The sequence below is a fragment of the Leopardus geoffroyi genome, chromosome X (genome assembly GCF_018350155.1).
Source record: "Leopardus geoffroyi isolate Oge1 chromosome X, O.geoffroyi_Oge1_pat1.0, whole genome shotgun sequence".
In the NCBI taxonomy this organism is placed as follows: Eukaryota; Metazoa; Chordata; class Mammalia; order Carnivora; family Felidae; genus Leopardus; species Leopardus geoffroyi.
The window spans coordinates 54,880,758-54,903,899 of NC_059343.1; the positions used below are offsets into that span (position 1 = coordinate 54,880,758).

At 38.4% G+C, this 23,142-nt stretch overlaps 1 protein-coding gene across 4 annotated transcripts in view; it reads left to right on the forward strand.

The window, feature by feature from the left end:
* AR (androgen receptor) overlaps positions 1–23,142 on the forward strand; it is a 180,029-nt gene that overhangs the window by 106,781 nt on the left and 50,106 nt on the right. The window contains exon 3 of one of the 4 annotated variants that reach the window (XM_045473123.1): positions 447–2,417. The exons of the other annotated variants lie outside the window; for them this stretch is intronic. Within the exon in view, the coding sequence (XP_045329079.1) occupies positions 447–490 (44 nt within the window). The 3' untranslated portion in view covers positions 491–2,417. Of the gene's footprint in view, positions 1–446; positions 2,418–23,142 lie in introns of those variants that run through there. 4 annotated transcript variants of the gene reach the window in all.

Sequence of the window (23,142 nt, forward strand, 5' to 3'; positions counted from 1 at the left end):
TAAGAGCCTAAAGAAACAAGTTTTCATACTTGCTGGTCCCCTGGCTTCAGCAGCCTTGGTAGTACAGGCAATGTATTCGGTGAAGGTGGTCCCATCTGGTGCTTACAGCTTAGAAGGGTCCTACAAATAAAAGAAAATTAATTATTTGAAAAGATTTAATTTCTTCCCTGTTTGTGTTCCACTTTGTTGCATAGTGATGGAAAAATTGTCTTTATTAGAGAAGTCAGAAGTGGAGAAACCCCAACTGAGTCCCTAACCCATTATCTGTAGTGAATATGGGAATGTTCCTTCACAAAGTCTCCCTGGCCTCAGCCCCAGAAACAAAGCAGACCATCAGTCTGTGCACCTGCTCCCTTCTGCTGCTGCCTTTTTGAGACCTCTTTGAATTAATAGCCCCTATAAAAGTAGGGATCCAGAGTGATGAAACACTTTTGTTTTTTCCATAGACTTGCCTTCAGGATCTGTCCATTGGTCCAGCACCCCAAGCTAAGTTACATCTTATATTTGGCTCAAGCCCCTGACTTCTTAGTCCTATTTAGCTTAGAACAGTTCATGTCTGATCCGCTACCAGAGGTGCTCAGCCTACATCCTACAGCAAGAACTCCCATTTCCAGACCTCCTATATATGCTAGTGACTCCTTCCTTCCCAATCAACCTGGGCTCAAACCTCCTATTCATCCACTGCCTTCCCCATCCTGTCCTAAGAGCTTGTTTTCACAAAGGGACACTGATAAACAGCCCATAGACAGACATACTCTGCTCTGGGGGCACACCCAGTTGCCAAACACCAGTATCTACTCCTGCCTTCACTTTCCACAAAGGAAATACTTCCTTCCAAGACCTATCCTTCTCTTTCTTTAGCCTAGAAGTATTGAGTTCCAAGTCAGAACCCAAACAGGCAGCCTTTCCTTATGTAAGGGCTATAAGCCCTGAGGACACTCTTAAAAGTGGCAGGTATATAAGCCACACCTTTCACCAGAAATGTTATAGCACCCACCAGAGGACAACAGAAGCATCAGAGAGCTTTTGGCATCTAGACAAAAGGTGCAAAGCAGGTGCCCTTTACTAGTTTTTGCATTGGTAGCCATTTGGAATGATTATTGCCTTCTCATCATTTTAGCCAGGTGGCAGGAATACTTATAAAACAGAAAGTCATTATTTTGTTTTCTTCCAGTCCCCAAAGCAACAACGAGACAGCTAGAATTTAGTATTACTGAAAATATGCTGCATGTTCCTTCCATACCCCCAAGTGGCCTATTGCTACTGCTTGTACTGGGATAGTTTGATGTGCAGGGCCCCAGTACTTAGACCTAGGCAGTTTGGAAAGAAACACAGAGAGCAGTACCTGCTTTTCTTAAGAGTACTTACACAAGGATAGCTGTCAGATAAGAAAGCAAGGAATAGCCCCCAATGACTTCAGATCATCTCACCCCAACTTCCCCAGTGGATTCTGCTTCCTCCCTCTACCCCATCATCCAGTAGGCCTTGTCTGCAGAGCAGAGAATAAACCAGGGCACCTATCTAGAGACTGTGTGTCAGAAAGCCCAGACAGCACAGTAATAGCAGTCATATCAGATGGGGAAAGAGTTCAAATAAGCAACTGAACAAGCAAATACAAGTCAAATAGATTAGATTGTATTTGATGCTGCCTCTGGTTTTACAGATCTGGGTCACAATACTGTTATTTTTGGAAAACAGGGAAAGTAATCAAACATTGTAAAAGGGAATATTTTGCTGTCATAACGTATTCCACATGGAAGCTTTGTTCAGAAGTTAGAGGTGAAGGAGGAAGGAAGGCAGAATGGCAGCTGGCAGGGATTCCTGGGAGGAGCTGTGCTATGGTGTGTATCTTGGACTATTTGAGAACAAGGAAGCAGAGAGGGGTAATCACTCAACTTGCAGAACACTTGGAAATCCAGCAAGGTCTTAAAATGCTCTAGACCTTAGAATAATTTAAGTTATGGAAACTTGGTAATATTTTCTTTGAGAAAATGAGCCTCCGTGGGCTCATGGGGCCAAATACTCTTGACTCTTTGACATACAAAAAAATCACAAATGGATTTCTTACAAAGCTGTGGATCCCCTTGGTTCCTTTGGAATATGAACCCCAGGTTCCAGTCCTGAGCCCTTTGAGGGATAGGAGAAGATGATATAAACACACACACACACACACACACAGAAAAGAAAGCAAAAAATGGCATTTTCTTTCTTCCTCCCATCTGAAAAACTTGGTGACTTGAGTTTACTACTGTCATTATCTCTGTTTGAAGGCGGGGGGCTGTCTTATTATCCACAGGAAACATTTATTGATTCTGATTTTTCCCCACTTTTACAATGTGTCCTTATTACCCAAATGGCCTTTATGAAAGTGATTCTGAATCTGCTTTATTAAAACTTGGAATTCCACCTGTCTTGGAGAAAGTGGAGCACAAATCTTTCTTTTCCTCATTTGTTTGTTGTTGTCAGTTAAGTCAGACTGAGTATTCAGTGTTGACTACCACTTTATTCATGGTTTCAGAAATCTCTGGACTGGGCACAGGTACAAGACTTAAAAGCCTGGCATGTCAGACAGAAATCCATTTCTAGCTTTGGTAGATCATAAAGCATGAGGCTTTAATGCTGTCGTTGGTGCAAGGCTCAGCACAGAGTCAGTTGTAATCTAGCCAGATTTTCCTATTGAGGAGGAAGAGAGAGCCTCATATTTTCTCATTGTCAGTAATTCTAGGAGTTTGGGGTGAGGATTAGGCTAGTCAGGGAAGCATCTTCATATTTTGAGATTAAAAAAAATAATGGTGGTAGTCCATGGGGCTAAAATCACTAAAAGATTTTTGGTTGTTGAAAGCTCAGTGAAAGTGTGTGTGTGTGTGTGTGTGTGTGTGTGTGTGTGTGTGTGTGTGTGTTTATGTGCACATGTGCATATATACACACACATGCAGTTGGGGGAAGATCTGTGGGCTAGAAACAGGTATGAGGAGTGGGGTGGTGGGATGAACAGCGAGGTTACAGGGGAAGGCATACTGAATGCTATCTAAAAGGCAAGGAAGTCAAAGGAAGGTGATGCCCATACACAGGAGTAGAAGCTCAAAGGAGTTTTAGTTGTCTGTCTTTGGATAATTAATTTTCCTCTTTGGACTTCAATTTTCTCTGTAAAATAAGGGACTTAAACTAGATATTTTTAATATACCCTTCCAGTGTAGATGTTTATGACGATTCTACAAATTCAAAGCATCGTCACTATCAAAACTATTATTGGACCAAACAAACATGCATTTATACTTATATGCACTTTTGGTTTTGCCTTCTTAACAGATAGTGAACCCTATCTCCCATTCTTTTAAAAATCAATTTTCAGATGATATAGCCATCTGGGAAAGTGCACTGTGGATGGGCTAGGTTAAAATTCAGGACTCTGAGATTCCTCCTTTCCCCAGCATCGTGACCATAGTTGGTTAACTTCCTTTCTTTTCCATTTTCTCATCTGGAAAATCAGGATATAAATCCCCATATTTACTACATCATGTTTCAAAGAGGGTTAATTAGTTCATTATGTACACTGTGTGCTCAAGAATTTACTATTTTTCAGACATTTTCTAGTAAAACATTGGAGATTGTACATCCATTTGTTTTGTACACATGGAGTGCTGTTTGGTACACATCATAAAATTGAAACTATAGTTTACATTCTGGACTCAAAGAATTACACCATCCTCGGTGATGTTTACAATATGTCCCAATTTAGTATTCCTGGCAAATTTTATATAAGTATGGCTTTGATTCTGTCTCTCACCCCAGGTTTTTGTGAGGGAAGAAATGGAAGTGAACCCTCATTGAACTCTTTCTGTCCTTTAAATCCACTCTTTCCCACCTCAACTCATGTGGAATTGAATGGTAACTTCTTGTTTGGAGACTTGCAGAGAGTTTTTTTGTGCTTTTCAGTGTCCTCTTGACTCCCTCGCTTTTTCAGTAACATTTCCCGGGGGCAAATTAGCTATGTTAGAAGGATCTGCTTGCAGCGGCACCAGAGCCTTGATCAGGTATCTTTGGCCAAAGAGTTGACTGATCCTGATTGCACTGATCCTGGATATCTTCTCACAAAGTTCTTCTTATCTTTTATCAGTCTCTGGTTTTTCTAAATGTCAAAGCCAGGCTTTAGATCTGAGGTCAGCAAACTTTTTCTATAAAGGACCAGGTAGTAAATATTTTGGGCTTTGTAGGCCATATGGCCTGTGACTCGACTATTCAACTCTGCATTTGTAGCCTGAAAGCAGTCCTAGACAATTTGTAAGCTAATGGGTGTGGCTGTATTACAATAAAATTTTATGGGCACTGAAATTGAAATTCATTTAATTTTCACATGCCATTCAGTACTATTTTTGTTTTGATTTTTTTCAGCCATTTAAAATCTAAAAATCATCCTCAGCTCTTAAGCCACACAGAAACAAGTGGCACAGTGGATTTGGCTTGTGGACTGTAATTTTTGACTCTTGCTTTAGATGGTCACTTATGTGCTTACAAGTCTGCAGACTAAATTTAACTCTTTCCGATGTTCTAGTATTTTATTAACTCTCTAGTTCATCTAATTTTAAACATTCTTCTGAGTGGTCAGAGTTTGCACATCTTGGTTTTCCAAAATACCGGATCTGGTGGCCTCTAGGTATTGAGCATTTTTACTAAACAGGAAAAAAGTAAGTTAATCTAGGAATGCTAGAAGAGAATACATTTTTTTCTAATGATCTAGTAGATCACTCTCCTTTGCAATACCCAGAGAAATTGAAAATATTTCATATGTTTTCTAGACTTTGGCACCATAAATATGTGGATGACTATGAAATCTACATGAATGAGTTTTGCTGGATGCCACATATACCACAGATGGTAAAGAGGAAGCACTTTGGAGACTTTCTGGTACTAAGTGTTATGGAAAAACTTTCTGTCTGATAGAAAACAGGGCCAAGGTGGTCAGCTGAGTTATGGATATGCCATATATTTCCCCATGATTCTTTGTCTTTACACATTTGCTGGCATAATTCTTGCTGTCCCCACAAGACTAGACCACAGGCCTTCAGAATAAATAATTTAGCTCTATAACCTATTGCAGTTGATACCCACTTGCATCTCTCATTAGTGCCCAATTTGGGAGCCAGGTCAAGAATTTGCCATTGCTTCTATACAGTGCCCTGTGCCTGCTTATTTATAGCATGTACATTTTATGAAAGCAATGATTAACAGGAAGTTATGTCACTTCCAAAATCTTCCTAGTCCATTGCATGCTTCCACTTTGTGTTACTATTTCCCAATCTGTTACATTTTTAAAGCCCATGTATTGAAGCTAGAACATTTTTTCAGTCCTCCACAGAATCTCTTGGTAATTGTGAAACTATGTGTAGTAGATTTTTGCATTTGGCTGCTATTGCAAAGGCAAACATTAGAACCACTTTTTCTTCAAAGGTAGGAGTTATTTCTTACTTCTATGGGCTCTAGTCCCATAGGAAGCAACACACTATGCTTCAAAATGACCAAAATCTGTGATGAGCCATTATTTCAGAAAACAGTCTCTTCAGTTATAACAGCTATGTGTGCATACTTCTGGAACCTATCGTTCAGGTGTTTTCATGCTCCTTTTCATGGCTAGGCAGCTGCTTTCAGCATTCTAAGTAGGCAGGTGTGCAGAAGAGGGTACAGAAGAGGAAACTTCCTCCTATACAAAAGAGAAAACTGAGGGGCACCTGGGTGGCTCAGTCAGCTGAGCTTCTGACTTTGGCTCAGGTCATGATCTCATGGTTCCTGAATTTGCACCCCAGATTAGGCTCTCTTCTGTCAGCGCAGAGCTCACATTGGATGCTCTGTCCTCCTCTCTCTCTGCTTCTCCCCTGTTTGCACTCTCTCTCAAAAATGAATTTAAAAAAGAAGAAACTGATATTTAGAGGTGAATGTCTCTTTATAAAGGGAATAAAGATTAGAATTCTCAGTCCCTTTGCTTCCAGTCTTTGTTGCTATTCCTGAGGCACCCCAGTGGAATCACCATAGCCTCCTGACAGACCAGTACCTAGAACGGGCCTGGTAGTAATCTGCTCATTCATTCAGCCAGTAAACATTTACAGGGTGCTTACTACATGTGGGGTGTTGGGATCACATACTCAAGGTACAGAGCTTGCCTCAAGGAGCTTGGTGATCATAATCCTGGACATCTTCAAAGCTCTTCAGAGAATGCAGGGCCACTGTATCCACTGCCCATTTGAACTTCAAAGCCATCTGAGACAGAAGGCAAAGTTATCCTTCTCATTTTCCACATAAGCAAACTGAGGCTTTGACAGTTAATCAACATGTAGTAAATGGAATAGCTGGAATTTGAACCCAGGTGTTCTGAGTTCAAAGGTAACAGTCACTCTGCTATAGTATAGCTTCCCCTCAAATATATAAACATACTAACCCAAAGTAGACAGAAAGGGTTGTTATGTCTAGGCAAATAAGAAAGCCAACAGTGAAGAGATGACAGAAGTTAAGAAAGATATAAGTACTGTGGGGAGAAACCAAGGAGACACTGAGTAGCACTAATTTGAGGTAGCTTGTCTTCCTAAGAAAGCCCCAAATATTTAAAAGAGTTGGTGGTGAAAAGAGCAGTTTCTTCATTAGGCAGAACTGGGGACATGTGAGCCATAGTCCTTCCACCATCTCCTACTCTTCATAGGGAAAATTCTGATTCTGATAAAATCAGCATTAGTAGCTCTTCATTCACTCTCATCACACATGCACAGTACAGAAAGCCTAGTTTAACACCTTTTATCAAGAGAATTTTGCTCATTACCAAGCTAACGGAAATGCTCAGAGACAAAGCATATACATACAAATGGTAGATCCCTGGTTCCTTGACCCTTGGCTTTGAGACTTCTCAAAGTGTACCACAGAATGTTTTCCATGGGGCCAGGAGTAAGAGAAATTTATTTTCCTCCTCTTTGATGTCAAAAACAGAAAATACTGTATTTTAGGACAGAGGTTAAAAGCCACAAAGTCTTGTCCTCTATCAGTGTTTTAAAATTTTGATCTTCCTTTTCCTCCTGGAATGCATCATAACATGGATGGACCTTGATTTCATTGTGGTATCTGCTTGTGTGCCCTGGAGAATGGGCCTCTCACAGTTCTATAAGTTAGATATAAATACATTCCTACAGCTCCATGGTACAAGCTCTTTCACTTTCTGGACAGCTAACTCAGCCATGAGCTGTTTAATAAAAAGACTTAAAAGATTTGCAGTGCTTGGAATCACAGGTTCTGAAAATGCTAATCTGTTGAACCTTGAAGAAAGGAAACTTAGAAACCTAAAAATCTGGCCAAGATATATTATGGATAAGGAAACTGAGGCTCTGAGAGAGGAAATGACTCTTCCAGGTTCACAGAACCTATAACTGGCAGATATTAGGGCTTCCTAGAGATTTCTTGTTTCTTGCCTGAGGGATCCTCTAGCCTCAAAGCCAATTAGCAGAGCCACAGAGATTGTTACCTTGAAACACTCAAGAATTATGTGAGGCAGAATAATAAACATTTAGAACAGCCCTTGGCTTCCAGAAAGTACTCAGCTTTTGTGAGTCCCTTCTACTTCTGTAACTTTATGTTTTTCCTTTTAGCAGGGGAATGATTAATGTTAGTCTATGATAGAAGGGCTCTATGAGACATTTTATGGTATGAAAACTCTTGCAAGGTTTTGTGTGTATAAATGTGTATGGATTTTTTAGGGAGTGTTTCATAACTTTCATGTGATTTTGAGAGGTCATATAACACAGAAAAGACTATAGACCACTAGTCTAGTCTAGTGTTTGATAAGGAATTTATGGACCCTCAGAGGAGTATCCTAACTACAGAGATATCCAAAATGGCTGACGACTGACACTTTCCCCACATGGTGTCCATTTATTCATAGGTACTTACTTAATGTGTACGCCAGACCTCTACCAGGGACTTGGATGAGAGATAGTAAAAAAAGTTATTTATTGGGCACTCAGTATACCCAATATTGCTTTACAGACATTTTCTCATTCAATCCTCACAACAACCCTATGATATAGGTATTATTATTGCCCCCACTTTGCAAGAGGAACCAAGGCACAGAAGAGTTAAAGTGACTTGCCCAAAGTCTTGCAACTAGTTAGTGGCTGTGGAGTGAATATGACAGCGTTCTCAACATAACAAAGTGAGGTAAGTGCTGTACTAGAAGTAAGTACTCAATCCTCTGTGCATACAGAATAAGAGAATGAGTTATTTTACCTGGAAAGTTTGAGAAAGCTTCACAGAAAAGTTAAGGGTTGATTTAGGTCTTGAGGGATGCATAATAATTTGCTAGATGCAAAAAAGGTAGGAAGGGAACTTCAGGAAGAGGGAAAAGAGAAACAAAAGGCAAGTCTGCATGAAAGCTAGAGGCTTGTTTGAGGAATATTATGGAGTGCAGAGGGGGATGAGTTCCCCTTATCACATGCAGCAGGTCCCTTGACCAGCCGTCAGTCAGCCTTTTGTGCCTGCCCCACCCCATGCCAAACTGTGCATTCCTGTCCTACTCTAATCTCTTGGCTTTTTGGAAGCAGGCTGTTGTCTAGGTGGTGAAACAAGAGCACCAAAAGGGTTCTGGTCCTGTCATTGTCTCACCATGTGGCCTTAGGCATGTCTCATTCTGTCTTTGCCCCTAGAAACTTCCATCTGAATAATAAAGTGGTTGGACTATATGGTTTTGAAGAATTCAGCAGTAAATCTGTAACAGTCTAAATATTTAACAATAAATCTCTGAAATTTTATGGATACTCCAGATGTATCTATTTGCCAGTGGTTCACTTTATATGCATCAGCCATGGGAAATAGGCAGACCCAAGTTCAGTCCCAAGTCTTCTCTGTGCTTCTGTGAGGAGAGTAATAGCTTAAATGGCTATTGTAAGAGCTAAATGATGTGTAACACAGCTCCTGGTGCCCAGTAAGTTTTGGTTCCTTCTGGAGTGAAGCCTTAATCATTGGCACACATATACTTATGGTGTCCCCAGGGTCAGCAGAAAGGGAAGATGGGAAATGGTATTTGTGTTAGTCCCTGATTAATGTAATGTTCTCAGACACACACACACACACAGACACACACACACACACACACACACACACACACACACGCACACACATCTTTTCAGTGTTAATTAAGGGTCAGTAGTATTTGTATAAGAATATGTCAAAAGTCAGCCTCTTCCTTTTCCTTCTTTGCCTCTCTGGGCACTGTGTGTAACACTCCCCAGACAGCACAACGAGCACGTTTTATTGCTTCTCCTGGATTCCAGGCTTTGGACTTGAAGGTGTTAGAGCTATCTGTGTGTCTTCATCCTCAAGACTTGTCTGACCTCCCTGGTAAATTCAGGTCCATAGCCACAGGCCAGGGAGGGAAAAGGTCATAAATCTGAGCCAGCACCTGTGTAAATACATTTTAAGCCTTCTTTTCCGGAATACAGATGGATGTTTTTTTGAAACCAAACCAGGTTGTCTTTTATATAGAGTTTTGCTTTGTATATCATTGATGTTTTGGACTTCTTGTAGGAGTGTGGTTTGGTTGTAGTGTTACTCTTTGTTTGTTCATTTGTTTTGGGGGGTAAGAGGCATTTCTTTCAAAAACAGGATAATGTCTTAGTATGAGCTATGACTCCACTGTGTTTAAAATAGAACACTAGAGATATACTGGAATTCATTCTGCTTCCCATAGATTGGCTGTACATCCCTCTACCCCCATTCACTCTCCAATGTTGATCCTTTTAAAAATGAGCCAGCCAAAGCTAATGTGTAGCATACTGCTTATCTCTAACTCCTACTTGAATCACCTTCATATCTTGTCCAAAATTCTATGTGTGGGGGAGATGGTTAATACCCTGCCCAGGGCCCCTAGGACCCATTAGTAGGTGGGTATCCAGTTATTTAGGTCCCTTAGTTCTGCTAGGCTTCTGAATACAGACAGGGTTGGTCCTTTATCTGCATTTGACAGGCCTCCTGCTTCCCACTGTCCTACAATGGCCTCTTCGTCCACACTATCTGTGTAGCCTCCATGACTCCCCAGAAACTCCTCTGTAGCCCATGTTACTTAGAAAACATTCTTCTTTGTTGTTTTTGCAACTTGATGAGGACTAGCCAGCAAATTTAGGTTCATATTATGGTTACATTGGAGCAGAAATAGATGTAGAAAACAAAAAATATATGGGATGATTTCTCATCTACCTAAGAGCCCTACAAAGATACTAGAATGCTCTCTACCTAGAATCCCTATTGATATAGGGGTAAAATACTTGATTTACGTACATTTGTTAACTCTGTACCCATGGGAAAATGACATCTCCTCCCTGAAATTTAATTTTCTCACCTATAAAATGGAGATAATGATGACCACTCCCAGAGAAGTTGTAAGAATTACATGACATAAGGCAACTGGAAGTTTCCTTGCATAGTTCCAGACTTTCAAAAATAAAGTGAACTAGACAATGTGGACAATGCCTCCTGTTGCATGAATGAGAAATCAGCCCCATATCAAATTATAGAATATTTCCAGGGGTCCCATGATTTCACTGTTAGAAATGCTAGTGTGAATTAAATAATTCACCTGTTGCTATTTACATATATAATTTGATAGTAATTATTTTCATACAGATGGCATATTTCACACATGATTCAAAATATGACAGTTTTGTAGATGTGTAAACTCCTCAGTACCAAAAACCCAAAAGGAATTAGCTAGAGCAATGGTAAGCAGCACAGAGCTCCCTGGACCCTGTCTCCTAGTTACAGGGAACTAGATTTTAGCATTTGTATTCTCATAGTCTAGTGGCAAGGAAGAAGGTATGGAGGTGAATAGCTTTTATTCATTCATTTTTTTCAACAAGTATTATTTCAGGCCCTGTGTAGGCCCAGAGATGAGTGTGAGTTGACCTTGTTGTCAGGGAGCTTTTAGCCTGGTGGACGTGCCCTCCAAAGTCAGCTATGGTTTTAATACTGCACAGAATATCTAAGTACAGCAGAAGCAGTGTGATGGACAGGTGAGAAAAAAGTCTACAGGGATAGCACCCCTGCTCTGTGCCCAAAGACAACCCTGATCAAGGCCAGCACAGTTTGAGGGGCCTACCCCCATAAGCAGTTCTGGAAGCCTTATCAACAACAGAAAACAATAATAATGATGATAATCATAGCAGTTCATATTTACTGAACATTTTCTCTGTGTTAAGCACTACACCACTAAGTGCTTACGTAATCTTTACAATACCCCTATGAGGTAGGAGATACTTGCAAATAAAGAAACTGAGGCACAGAGGACTAAGAAAGCAGTAAGGTAACTAATTCATCTAGGTTCAACATACATTCAGTTTCTATTATATGTCAGGCCTTGTGCTAAGAGCTGGGGAGAGAGAGATGAGTAAAACATCTGAGTCCAGCAGAAGCAGCAAATCAGCACACAGTGAAGCAAGCATATTCCAGGCATTCTGCTTGATACTGGAAACTCAGTGATGAATGAGACACAGTCCTTTTCAAAGATCTCGAAGTTTAGTGGGGGATAACAATGCAGAAACAAACATTAAATACTGCTCTAATAAGTGTCCTGAAAGAGGTAAGTAAAACATGGAACAGATTATGCAGCAACTGATTGGTTTAAATCAAAGGCCAGAAGAAACAATGTTATTAAGAATTATGGAGAAACTAATTGATTTAAATCAAAGCCCCCCCCCCCAAAATGTTATGTAATTTTATTTCATCTTGTTGATTTATGTTCAGTTTTTCATTCTATTCCTAAAATGGATGATCAGTATTTGTTTTGCACCCAAAGATATTAAAACACTGCAGGAGGCTGTGCTTGCAATATAGTTAAACTATTCTGTTATCCTATTTCATGCCCACACTTTCTTCTTCCTCACCTTTACTCAGGCTACTCCCTCTGCTACAAGTGCTTTTTCTCCACATCTCGGTATCCTTCAAGGTCTCATTCAAATGCCTCCTCCATGAGGCTTCCACTCCATCAAAAGACATCCCACCCTTCTGTGTTCCCACAGCACTTCATGACTCCCTCTCTTGTGGTTCTTTCCATTTCTTGCTTTACTTCAGCAATGTATTTACCCATATTTTTCCCTCTGCTAAACTGATTTCCTTAGTGGAAGGTTCACTTTGATGAAACCATGATTTTATTGTAGATGCATTGGAAACCTCTTTTGGATTAAATTGTGCCTCATGAGTGTCACCCTACAATGTTAAACATGTGAAATTACATCATCTGTTTGGAGATTTATATTTTCTACTAATGGCTTTTTAAATGCCCACCACCTTCACACAACAACTGACCAAAATATATGTCATTATTTTACGTCTTGCCTTCATGCTTGCATAATTGGTAGGGTTTTTTTCTTATGCATCTATTGTTAGATATTTAGATTGCTTACATGTACTTAGGTTGTATTCATGCACATTATTTTTTTTTCTTTTTAAAATTTCCTTAGTATCCATTTGTACCAGTGGTGTGGTAGACACATTTATCTGAGTCAAAAGCAGGCATTGGGGGTGGGAACATATAATGGGAAGATCTTTAGGAATGGTAGACACATTGAAGGAATTGGAAGGAGGCAGGTGGCTATATATACATCCAAAATCATGTGTTATGTATTAGTAATTTATTAAAGTCCCCTCTGTTTGAAAGTATCTTGCCATGCATGATCTGTCACAGTGTCTGATACCCCCCACCATATGTGGAATTGTTTTGGAAGACTTGACTTTCTGGGACACATTCAACCATTCTCAGAAAATACTATTGGGAATTAGGTTGTCAGTATATCCATTGGCAGGACTCTGAAGGAACAAAACACCAGTCTCATAAATTTTGAAAGGCATAGGAGATTCAGAACAGGTTCTGTTATCTGTTACCCGAAATAAGAAGGCTTAGATTAAGCATCAAAGTGGCAAGCTCTGAGAAGCCAAGAGTCAAATGAAGGCATTGAGCATTTGGCAGGATGAAAGAGCAGAAGTTGAAGAGGGAAGCAGAAGAAGAGTTGTAGAGAGAGATAAACATGCTTCACTTAACAGGACTTGGAATTGTGTTAGGTTTGTGTGTAAAACAGTAGCAATGAGACCACTTTATATGAGGGAGAAATGAGTGAGTTCTGAGAAAACCCAACAGCTGACATCATATAAAATTGTAGGGGTGATGGCATGAGGGGACATCCAAGTCAAAATTAGTGTCAATGAACATTAGAAAATCATGAGGACTTTGGACATGAGAAAACCAGCAGGGCAGGAGAACTCAGGACAGCATGGCAGACTCAGCACATAGAAGTAAGTTCACACCAGCCATCACACAGGATTACAACTACTAATGTGTGATAGAGGCCATCTTGGTACATTTGAGGAATTAGAGTGAGGCAGGTGGCTGTATTAACTTATTGGTTGACTTCACTGACATGCTTTGGGGGTTGCGGCTTCCAGATACTCCAGTTTTCTTGTTTAGGTGGAGACTGCAAAATCTATTGAAGAGCTGTAAATTCCACATGGAAAAAAGGCTCCCCAAGTTACAGTAGAACATGGAACCCTCTGTATTTTGAGGATAGAGGGGCTCTGTAAGAATTCAAACTGCATTTTCTAGTTCTATCCCCCAGGTTTTTTTTTTATTTTTTCGTCCACATTGAGACTCATTTTCTCTTACTGAGTGCTACCTAGTGCTACCACCCACTGTTCTTGCCCTCTTCACTCAGAGTGTAAGTTTATATCACATTCTTTGGGTTCCCACAAAAACAAAAGAGATGAGTTATTATTCATCAAAATGCATATTAGTAAATACTGAAGAAGAACAAACTGGATGTACACTATACAAAATAAAGAATCTGTTCCTTGGAACCAGAGATCAAACAATAAAGAGCTTTCTTTGGGCATTAGATCTTCCCATAAGGTGATTCTCCTTTAGCCATGTCAACTTGGCCAAATCTTTACTTATAACCATTCTTCATGTTTATTAACCCACCCACTATGCTCCCAAGGGGTCCTAGGGTAATGCCAAAAACTTAACACACATATCCAATAAGAGGAAAGTCACTTTCTACAGCAAGCCCTTATGTGATGCTGTGAGCATTTGACACCTATGATGCTAGGAACACTAGTGACTAATCTGATCCCTTTTTGGAGAAGAATGTGATTGATGTATTACCTCAAAGAGACTCTAACTATTCTAGGAAATATAATCCAGAGTTTGGTGACTCACATCAGGGAATATGTACAGACCATAGGTCCTGCAGATAAGCCTTCCTCTGATTAGGTCCAGAGATTTTATTTTATTTTTTTTTTAATTTTTTTTCAACGTTTATTTATTTTTGGGACAGAGAGAGACAGAGCATGAACGGGGGAGGGGCAGAGAGAGAGGGAGACACAGAATCGGAAACAGGCTCCAGGCTCTGAGCCATCAGCCCAGAGCCTGACGCGGGGCTCGAACTCACGGACCGCGAGATCGTGACCTGGCTGAAGTCGGACGCTCAACCGACTGAGCCACCCAGGCGCCCCATAGGTCCAGAGATTTTAAAGCAGCTAGGATGTGGTTGAGAAGGCCTTAGGAAATTTATTTGATTTCTCTAAGCCTTACTTTCTTCATCTATAAATTGGAGATAATACAGTGGCTGAAAAACCAAAGGAAATACTGCTTATAATATCACTGTATAAATTTCAAAGCATCAAATGAGTATTAGTTTCTATTTTCTAGGGGATCTCATTACCATTGTTCTGGAAAATCATGGCTGTTGTTAAATAAATACTTGCCTCTGACCACCCTGGAACCTTTTGTAAAGAGTTGCCTATATGGGAAACAGCCTTACTTGAAAATCACTTCATGGCTTGCATCTCCCCTTCCTTCCTTCCTTCCTTCCTTCCTTCCTTCCTTCCTTCCTTCCTTCCTTATTCTTTCTTCTTATTCTTCTTCACTTGCATGTTTTCTATGTACAAGATCATCAAGCATATCTCCACCAATGTGCAGTTACATCACAATGATTACCTCTGATTCAGGGTTTCTCAAAGTGAAATTACCACCCTCCAATAGTTTATTACAAAGATAGCCTACAAATTGACAATATGTCCAACCACTTTTGCATGATACAGGGATAAGCAGATGTATAATTTTATTTATGGATATACTGTCTCCCAGCAAGTGAGCAGTAGCCAGAAAATGCCCAAGAAAGGCCATGAAGAGTGCCTTCCCATTAGAGCTCAGCTTTCAGCCTCAGTTGCAAGGTTGCTAAAATCCTGTGCAGATACGTTGCAGGGTTTATAGAAAAAACAAAACTTGCTCTAAGAAAAATCTCTTGATTCTTTGCCTAGTGTTTTTAATTCCCAGCAGACATAGATTTTATCTGGCATTTGGCAACAGGGCAGTTTCCTAAGCTGTATGCACATTGTAGAAGTGATATTATTGGAATGAATTTATTTGTTGTAATTTATAAATACATGGGCTTTTTCAATTCCATCACCCTCAAAATTTTATGTTTTCCCCAATAGAGCAGTTTCTCTGCCTTTAATATATTTGCTTTGTGCTGAGCATTCTTGCCTAACAAATGAACCTTGTGAAACTGATTCCAAGGTCCTTTTCTTTTCTTTTTTCTCTTTATGCCCAAACTGCCAGGGTCAGTAGTGGCTGTGGTGGGCTGGCAATGAGGTGGCAGTAAGGTAAGCTTTGTCCTCTGACCTCCAGTGACCCATTCTATCCATTATCTTGGGGCTCTAAGCCAGTATTCCACAGAGCAGCCTCACCAAACTCATTGAGACTGAAGGGGAACCAAGATTTCAAACAGCCATTATGGAGGGAAGGAATGAGACTTAAAGTTTGTAAAATGATGGTGCTGTCTTTGTTGATTCTTTTCATTCCTGAAAGATATTACTCTTCATTAGGAAACTATCAAAACCTTATGATTATCTAGGACCTGGGCTGGTTCTTTAAGAAGCACATTACAGGGAGCTCTCTTGGCCAACAAAAAAATTTAAAAATTAATAATTTATTCATTTATGCATTCAACTAATGTATATTGAGATTTTTTTCCATTCATTCCAGTCTGGAATGACAAAAATGAATAAGCTTCATCCTTGTCTTTTTCACAATGTAATGAGGAAGATATCTATTACTTTTTTTTTAATTTTTTTGATGTTTATTTATTTCTGAGACAGAGAGACAGAGCATGAGTGAGGGAGGGGCAGAGAAAGAGGGAGACAGAATCAGAAGCAGGCTCCAGGCTCTGAGCTGTCAGCACAGAGCCCAATGCAGGGCTCCAGCTCACAAACCGTGAGATCATGACCTGAGCCGAAGTCGGTCACTCAACCGACTGAGCCACTCAGGCGCCCCTATCTATTAATTTTTTTAAAGTTTATTTACTTATTTTGAGAGAGAAGGAGAGAGAACATGAGAGGGGGAAGGACAGAGAGAGGGAAAGAATCCCAAGCAGGCTCCATGCTGTCAATGCAGAGCCCTATGCCAGGCTTGATCTCATGAACTGTGAGATCATGACCTGAGCCAAGATCAAGAGTCTGACACTTAACTGGCTGAGCCACCCAGGTGCACCCTATTCTTTCACTTTATAATGATCTATTACATTTTATGCACTGCTGGATGTTTTAATATGGTAATGACACAATGGAGTGATAGAAAAGTGAAGGGGGGGGAAGAACTGAGTGTGGATCTGCCTACTCTCAAGGTTCCATTTTGAAATACTGGGAATGCAGTTTCAAAGGACTATTTTGCAAAATCACTCCATGGCACTGCAGATAATAGAATCTTGCTCTCACATGTGAAAAGAAAATGGGTGACAGAATACAATGAATAAGATTAGAAATTGGGAAGAGTTAGAGTTCATTTCCTTTTAGAAAAGAGTCTGCTTTCTACATGCATCATGGCAAAGTAAAACCACCACTGAAAAAAAGAAAGCTAGCATGTGACCCCAGAGACGTCACTGAAGCTCTCTAGAATTCTGCTTCTGCAAAGATGTTAATGTTATTTGTCCTTGCTACTTCATGGGTATGTTGTGAGACCACGTATGGGAAGGGATTTACTAATGTTAACATACCTTACAAATGTATGAGATTGTTATTAGGACGTAATGTAGGTAGACTTGGAGTCTTTAAAGACCTTTTCTTTTTTTTTCTAATTTTGTTTAATGTTTATTTATTTTTGAGAGAGAGAGAGAGACAGCACAAGCAGGGGAAGGAGAGAAGATAGAGGGAAACACAGAATCCAAAGCAGGCTTCAGGCTCCAAGCTGTCAGAACAGAGCCCGACGCAGGGCTCAAACCCATGAACCAGAAGATCATGGCCTGAGCTGAAGTCAAATGCTTAACCAACTGAGCCACCCAGGCACCCCTAAAGACCTTTCCATGCTTTTAAATTAAATCATTTGTGCTACAACTTACAGCACACTCTTGATTTCCTTTTCTGACTCCTCTCCCATAGACTAAGAATTATTGGCAACAAAAGGCAAGCTAAGACTTTTTTTTCTTCTCTTCCTTCCTTCCTTCCTTCCTTCCTTCCTTCCTTCCTTCCTTCCTTCCTTTCATAGATATAGATATATCTGTATATCTCTGTCTATATAAATTTCATGTACCATAATATTCATCCTTTGTAAGCGTGCAATTCAATTGATTTTAGTATCTTTATTTAAAAAGTCATGCAAACATCACTAATTCCAGAGAATTTTCATCATCTCGAAAAGATACCTTGTACCCATTAGCACGTACTCCCAATTCCCCCTCTTCTCAGACCCAGGCAACCACTAAAATACTTTCTGTCTCTATGGATTTATCAATTCTGAACATTTTATATAAATGGAACAACTTTATGTGGCCTTTTTATCTGGATCCTTTCTCATTTAGCATCATGTGTTCAAGGTTAAATCCATGTTTTAGTATGTATCAGTACTTCATTCAATTTTCTAGATAAATCATAATTGCTGGGTTATATGGTAAGTCCATGTTTAACTTCCTGTGGGAATGATAAAGTGTTTCTATAGATACTGCATTGTTTTACATTCTCATCAGAAGTATATGAGAGCTCAAATTTCTCCACATCCTTGCCAACACATTATCTGTTACTTTATTATCAATTATTGTTATTATTATTGTTAGCCTCATCCTAGTTGGTATGAAATGGTATTTCATTGTGGTTTTACTTAGCATTTTGCTAATGGCTGACAATGTCGTGCATTTTTTCATGTGGTACATCTTCTATACATGTACATCTTCTATAGATAAATGACTATTCATAATATTTGTCCATGTTTTAATTGGATTATTCCTGTTTTTATTTTTGACTTGCATGTGTTCTTTATGACTTCTGGATACAAGTCTATTATCAGATATATGATTTGCAAACATCTTAACCCATTATATATCTTTTTATTTTTTGGTGGTGTCCATTAAAGAACAAAATCTTTAATTTTGATGAAGTCCATTGTTATCTTTTCTTCCCCTCTTATTGCTACCTCTGGTGTCCTATCTAAAAATCCTAATCCTAGGTTACAAAGATTTGCACCTATGGTTTCTTCTAAGAATTTTGTAGGTAGAGCTGCTATATTTGGGTCTGTAATCCATTTTGAGTTGATTTTTGTGTATGATGTGAGGCGGGGTCCCAATTTCATTCTTTTACATGCAGATATCCTGCTGTCCTAGCACCATTTGTGAAAGAATGTCTTTCTCCATAGAGTTGTCTTATTATCCTTATATATCCTTATATGAATTTCTATCTGGACTCTTAGTTACATTCTACTGAACTATATGTCTATCCTTATGCAACTACCACAGTATCTTGATTAATATATCTTTGTAGTAAGGTTAGAAATTGGGAAGTATGAGTCCTCCAAATGTGTCCTTCATTTTCAAGATAGTTTTGGCTATTCTATGGCATTTGCAGTTCCATATAAATTTTTGAATCACTTTGTCAATTTCAGGAAGAGTGCTAGCTGGGTATTTTGATATGTTGAATCTGTAGATCAATGTGGGCACCGTTGTATGTTAGCAATATTAAGTCTTTAAATTCATCAACACAAGATGTCTCTACATTTATTTAGTTGTCCTTTAATTTCTTTCAGTTCTGTTTTATAGTTTTCAACATATAAGGCATACAGTTCTTTTGTTAAATTTACCCCCTAAATATTTGATTCTTTTTGATGCTTTTGCAGATTGAGTTTTATTAGCTCTAATAGTTATTTTGTGTGTTTTTTGGAATTTTCTTTATACAAGATAATATTATCTGAGAAAAGCAAACATCTTCCTTTCAATCTGAATGCCTTTTATTTCTTTTTCTTATCTAATTGCCTCAACTACAACATCCACTACAATGTTGACTAGTAGTGGTGACAGCTGACGTTGTTCCTGATCTTAGGGAGGAAGCTTTCAGTCTCTCACCACCAGCTGTGGGTTTTTCATAAATATCTATTATCAGGTTGAGGAAGTTTCTATCTAGTCCTGGTATTTTTATCATGGAAGCTTGTTGGATTTTGTCAAATGCAGATAACCATCTGTTTTTTTTTTTCTTTTATTCATTAAACTGCTATATTACATTGATTGATTCTTGTTTGTTGAACCAACCTTACATTCCTGGGATAAATCTCACTTCATTATGGGGTATAATCCTTTTTATATATTGCTGGATTTGATTTGCTAGTATTTTGTTCAGATTTTACCTTTATATTCATAAGAGATATTGGTCTTTAGTTTTCTTTTTGTACTATCTTATTCTTCTTTTATTATCAGGGTAATAATATTTTCATAAAATGAATTCGAAAGTATTCGCTTAATTTTTTTTTTTTTTTGGAGGTGTTTGTAAATAATTGGCATTAGTTCTTCTTTAAACATTTAGTAAAATTCCCTAGTAAAGCCATGTGTTCCTGGAACTTTCTTTGTAGGAAATTATTATTATTATTATTATTCTACTGATTCAATCTCTTTACTTGTTATAGGTCTATTCAGATTTTCTACTTACTTTCTGAATTAGTTCTGGAGGTTTGTATCTTTCTAGTAATATCTTCATTTCATCTGTGTTAGTCAATTTGTTGGCATACAATTTTTTGTAGTATTCTCTAATAATCTTTATTTCAATAAAATTAATTTCAGTTAAGATGATCCAATAAATTGTCTTTATTTCAATAGAATTGTCTCTCCTTTCATTCTTGATTTTCATAATTTTAGCACTCTTTCTTTTTTATCTTGGTTAGTTTATTAAAGGGTTTATTGATTTGTTGATCTTTCCAGGGGACCAAGATTTGGTTTTGTTCATTCTGTTTTGTTTTGTTTTCTATTTTCTACTTCATTTATTTAAGTAATCTCTATACCCAGTGTGGGGCTCGAACTCATAACCCTGAGATCAAGAGTTGCATGTTCCTCTGACTGAGCCAGCCAGGTGCCCCTAATTCATTTATTTCTGTTCTAATCTTTATCATTTTTTTTCCTGCTTTCTTTGTTTTTAGTTTGCTCTCTCTTTTTTTGCATTTTAAGATGTTACACTATTTATTTGAGATCTTGTTTTTAACATAACATTTACAGTAGTAAACTTCCCTCTAAGCACTGCTTTCATTGAATTTCATAAATTTTGGCATGTTATCTTTTCATTTCAATTCACTTTATATATTGTCATTTCCCTTATGTTTTCTTCTTTGGCCCATTATTTACACTGCATTGTTTAATTTTCATATATTTGTGAATTTCTGAAACTCCCTTTTGTTATTGATTTATAATTTTATTTTATTTTTTATCAGAAAACATTCTTGGTGTGACTTAATAAATTTAAATTTATTAAGACTTGTTTTATGGCCTTAAATGTGCTCTTTTTTCTGGAGGATATTTCTTGTGCACTTAAGAAGAATACGTATGTGGTGTTTTGGGGTGGAGTATTGTGTAGATGCCTGTTAGGTCTAATTTGGTTATGTTGTTCATGACTTTCCATTTCTTATCTTCTTCTTACTTATTCTATTCTTTATTGAAAGTGTGGTATTTAAGTCTCCAGATTTTATGATTGAATATTCTATTTTTCCATTCAGTTCTGACAGTTTTTATGTTGTGGGGGAAGCTCTGTTATTAGATATGTATGTTCACAATTGTATGTCTTCCCAGTAGATTGAACATGTTACCATTATAATATCTCCATCTTTGTTTCTAGTCATTTTTTTTGTCTTAATTTCATCATCTAATATTAGTATAGTCCTCCAGCTCTCCCTTGGTTACTGTTTGCATGGAATATCTTTTTCAATCCCTTTGCTTTCAATCTATTTTTGTCTCTGAATTTAAAATTTCCTTCTATAAACAGCATAGTTGCAGTTTGTTTTTTCAATCCATTCTGCAAATCTCTGTCTTTAATACCAGTGTTAACTCCAATTACATTTAACATAATTAACTTATAAGGTAGAATTTATACCTGTCAAACCTCATGGCTGTTGTTGCTATTTGTTGTTTGTTTTTTGTTGTTGTTGTTGTTTGCTTGTTTAGTAACTTTTTGGAACTGATTCTAGATGCCTGGGAATATAGTGAAGGTTTTCAAAGCCTCCTATGAACATCTTATTTCTCCACCTTTAAAAAATTTTTATTTTATGTTATTTTATTTTATTATTTTATTTTATTTTATTTTTAACAAGCTTTAATGCACTTTATTTTTCTTGTATAAAACTATGTGGTGGCCATAGCTAGAGCCTGGGTCCTCTACACAGAGACTCATGTGGGTCTTTACAAGATGGTCAGTGAATTCCTGATGGGGAGACTTGATGAACACAGACTCTTTCCAAAGGTCAGGGGTGAGACAGCTGTAGGTCTTGGAAATAGCTAAAGATTTTATTTTTAAGTAATCTACAGCCAAGGTGGGGCTTGAACCCACAACCCCGAGATCACTAGTCACATGCTCCTCTGACTAAGCCATCCAGGTGCCCCATCATTTCCCCACTCTTTTAAAGCTTTTTGGTTAGCTCCTTGTTTGCCACAATTGTTATCTACCAACTTAGCCAAGCTGATGTCTCTTATTATTTTCTAGAAACTTCCACAGGGAAAAAGCTGTTTACACTAGGCAGGCTATAAGTCAGGTTAAATAAACATAGTCTTTAGGGTAGAATCTTTCAGGAAACCCCCAGACAGGTTAAATAATGACAATTCTCTAAGAAAGAGTCTTTGAAGAAGTCCCAACACCATTCTGTTTCCTCCAGTGGTTAACAGGCTATTGTTTTTCACCATCAATACAGGCTGTTTTTCATGCATATTATGGGACTGGAGAAGGAGTGATTGGGAATAGTGTAAATTTAAACACCACAGAGTTTTGAATAAATGCTCCCTGGCTACAACTGTTTGGTTAATTTTTACCCTTTTTCCCCCCCCAATTTTCTAATTTCCTTTATGGAGTAGAGAATTTGAAGTATTCATCCCTCCATCATTTCCTCTAACGTTACTCCAGTCTAAGATGTTTTGATTAAGCAGTTCCCAACCTTTAAAAAGTGCACATCTAAAGTGTCAAGGAAAAATGACTCTGAAAGTTAATTGAATTTTCAGGATCCCCAATGTTGTTTTTTGTTTGGCAAGCAAGAAGAAAGATGTTGTTCTTCACATGTGATTCATATAAAAATGTACTCCAGGCCATATTCTCCCCCTCTATTCAGAGTCCTCTAGTTCTCCCCCTCACTCAGAATAAAGTCTTTGACCTAAAAGTTAATGACTTATAGGATCACAAATGATCTGTACTGCTGTTGTACCTCAGACCTCATATTCTACCACTTTTTCTCCTCCTGTAGCTGCACTGGCTTCTTTGTCAGTCCCAGAACATGTTAGGCATTCTCCCACATCAGGGCCTTTACATCAACTATTCCCTCTGCCTTGTATGCTTTTCCCTGAGATATCTGTGCAGCTCACTCCCTCACTTTGTTCAAGTTTTTTCCTAGGTGGCATTTCAATGACGTTTGCTTCTGTCACTCAATTTAAAATCAATCTGTCCCAGCACTCTCCATCCCCCTTACCATGCTTTTTGTCCATAGCACTTGTTGCTTTCTAACATACTACTTAATATTTTAATTAATCAAGTCTATTGCTTATTGGCTATTTTCTTCCCTCTGCACCTCCTCATGCACATTAAAATAATATTAGTCATGGTAATGATTTTTTTATTATTTGTTCACTTACA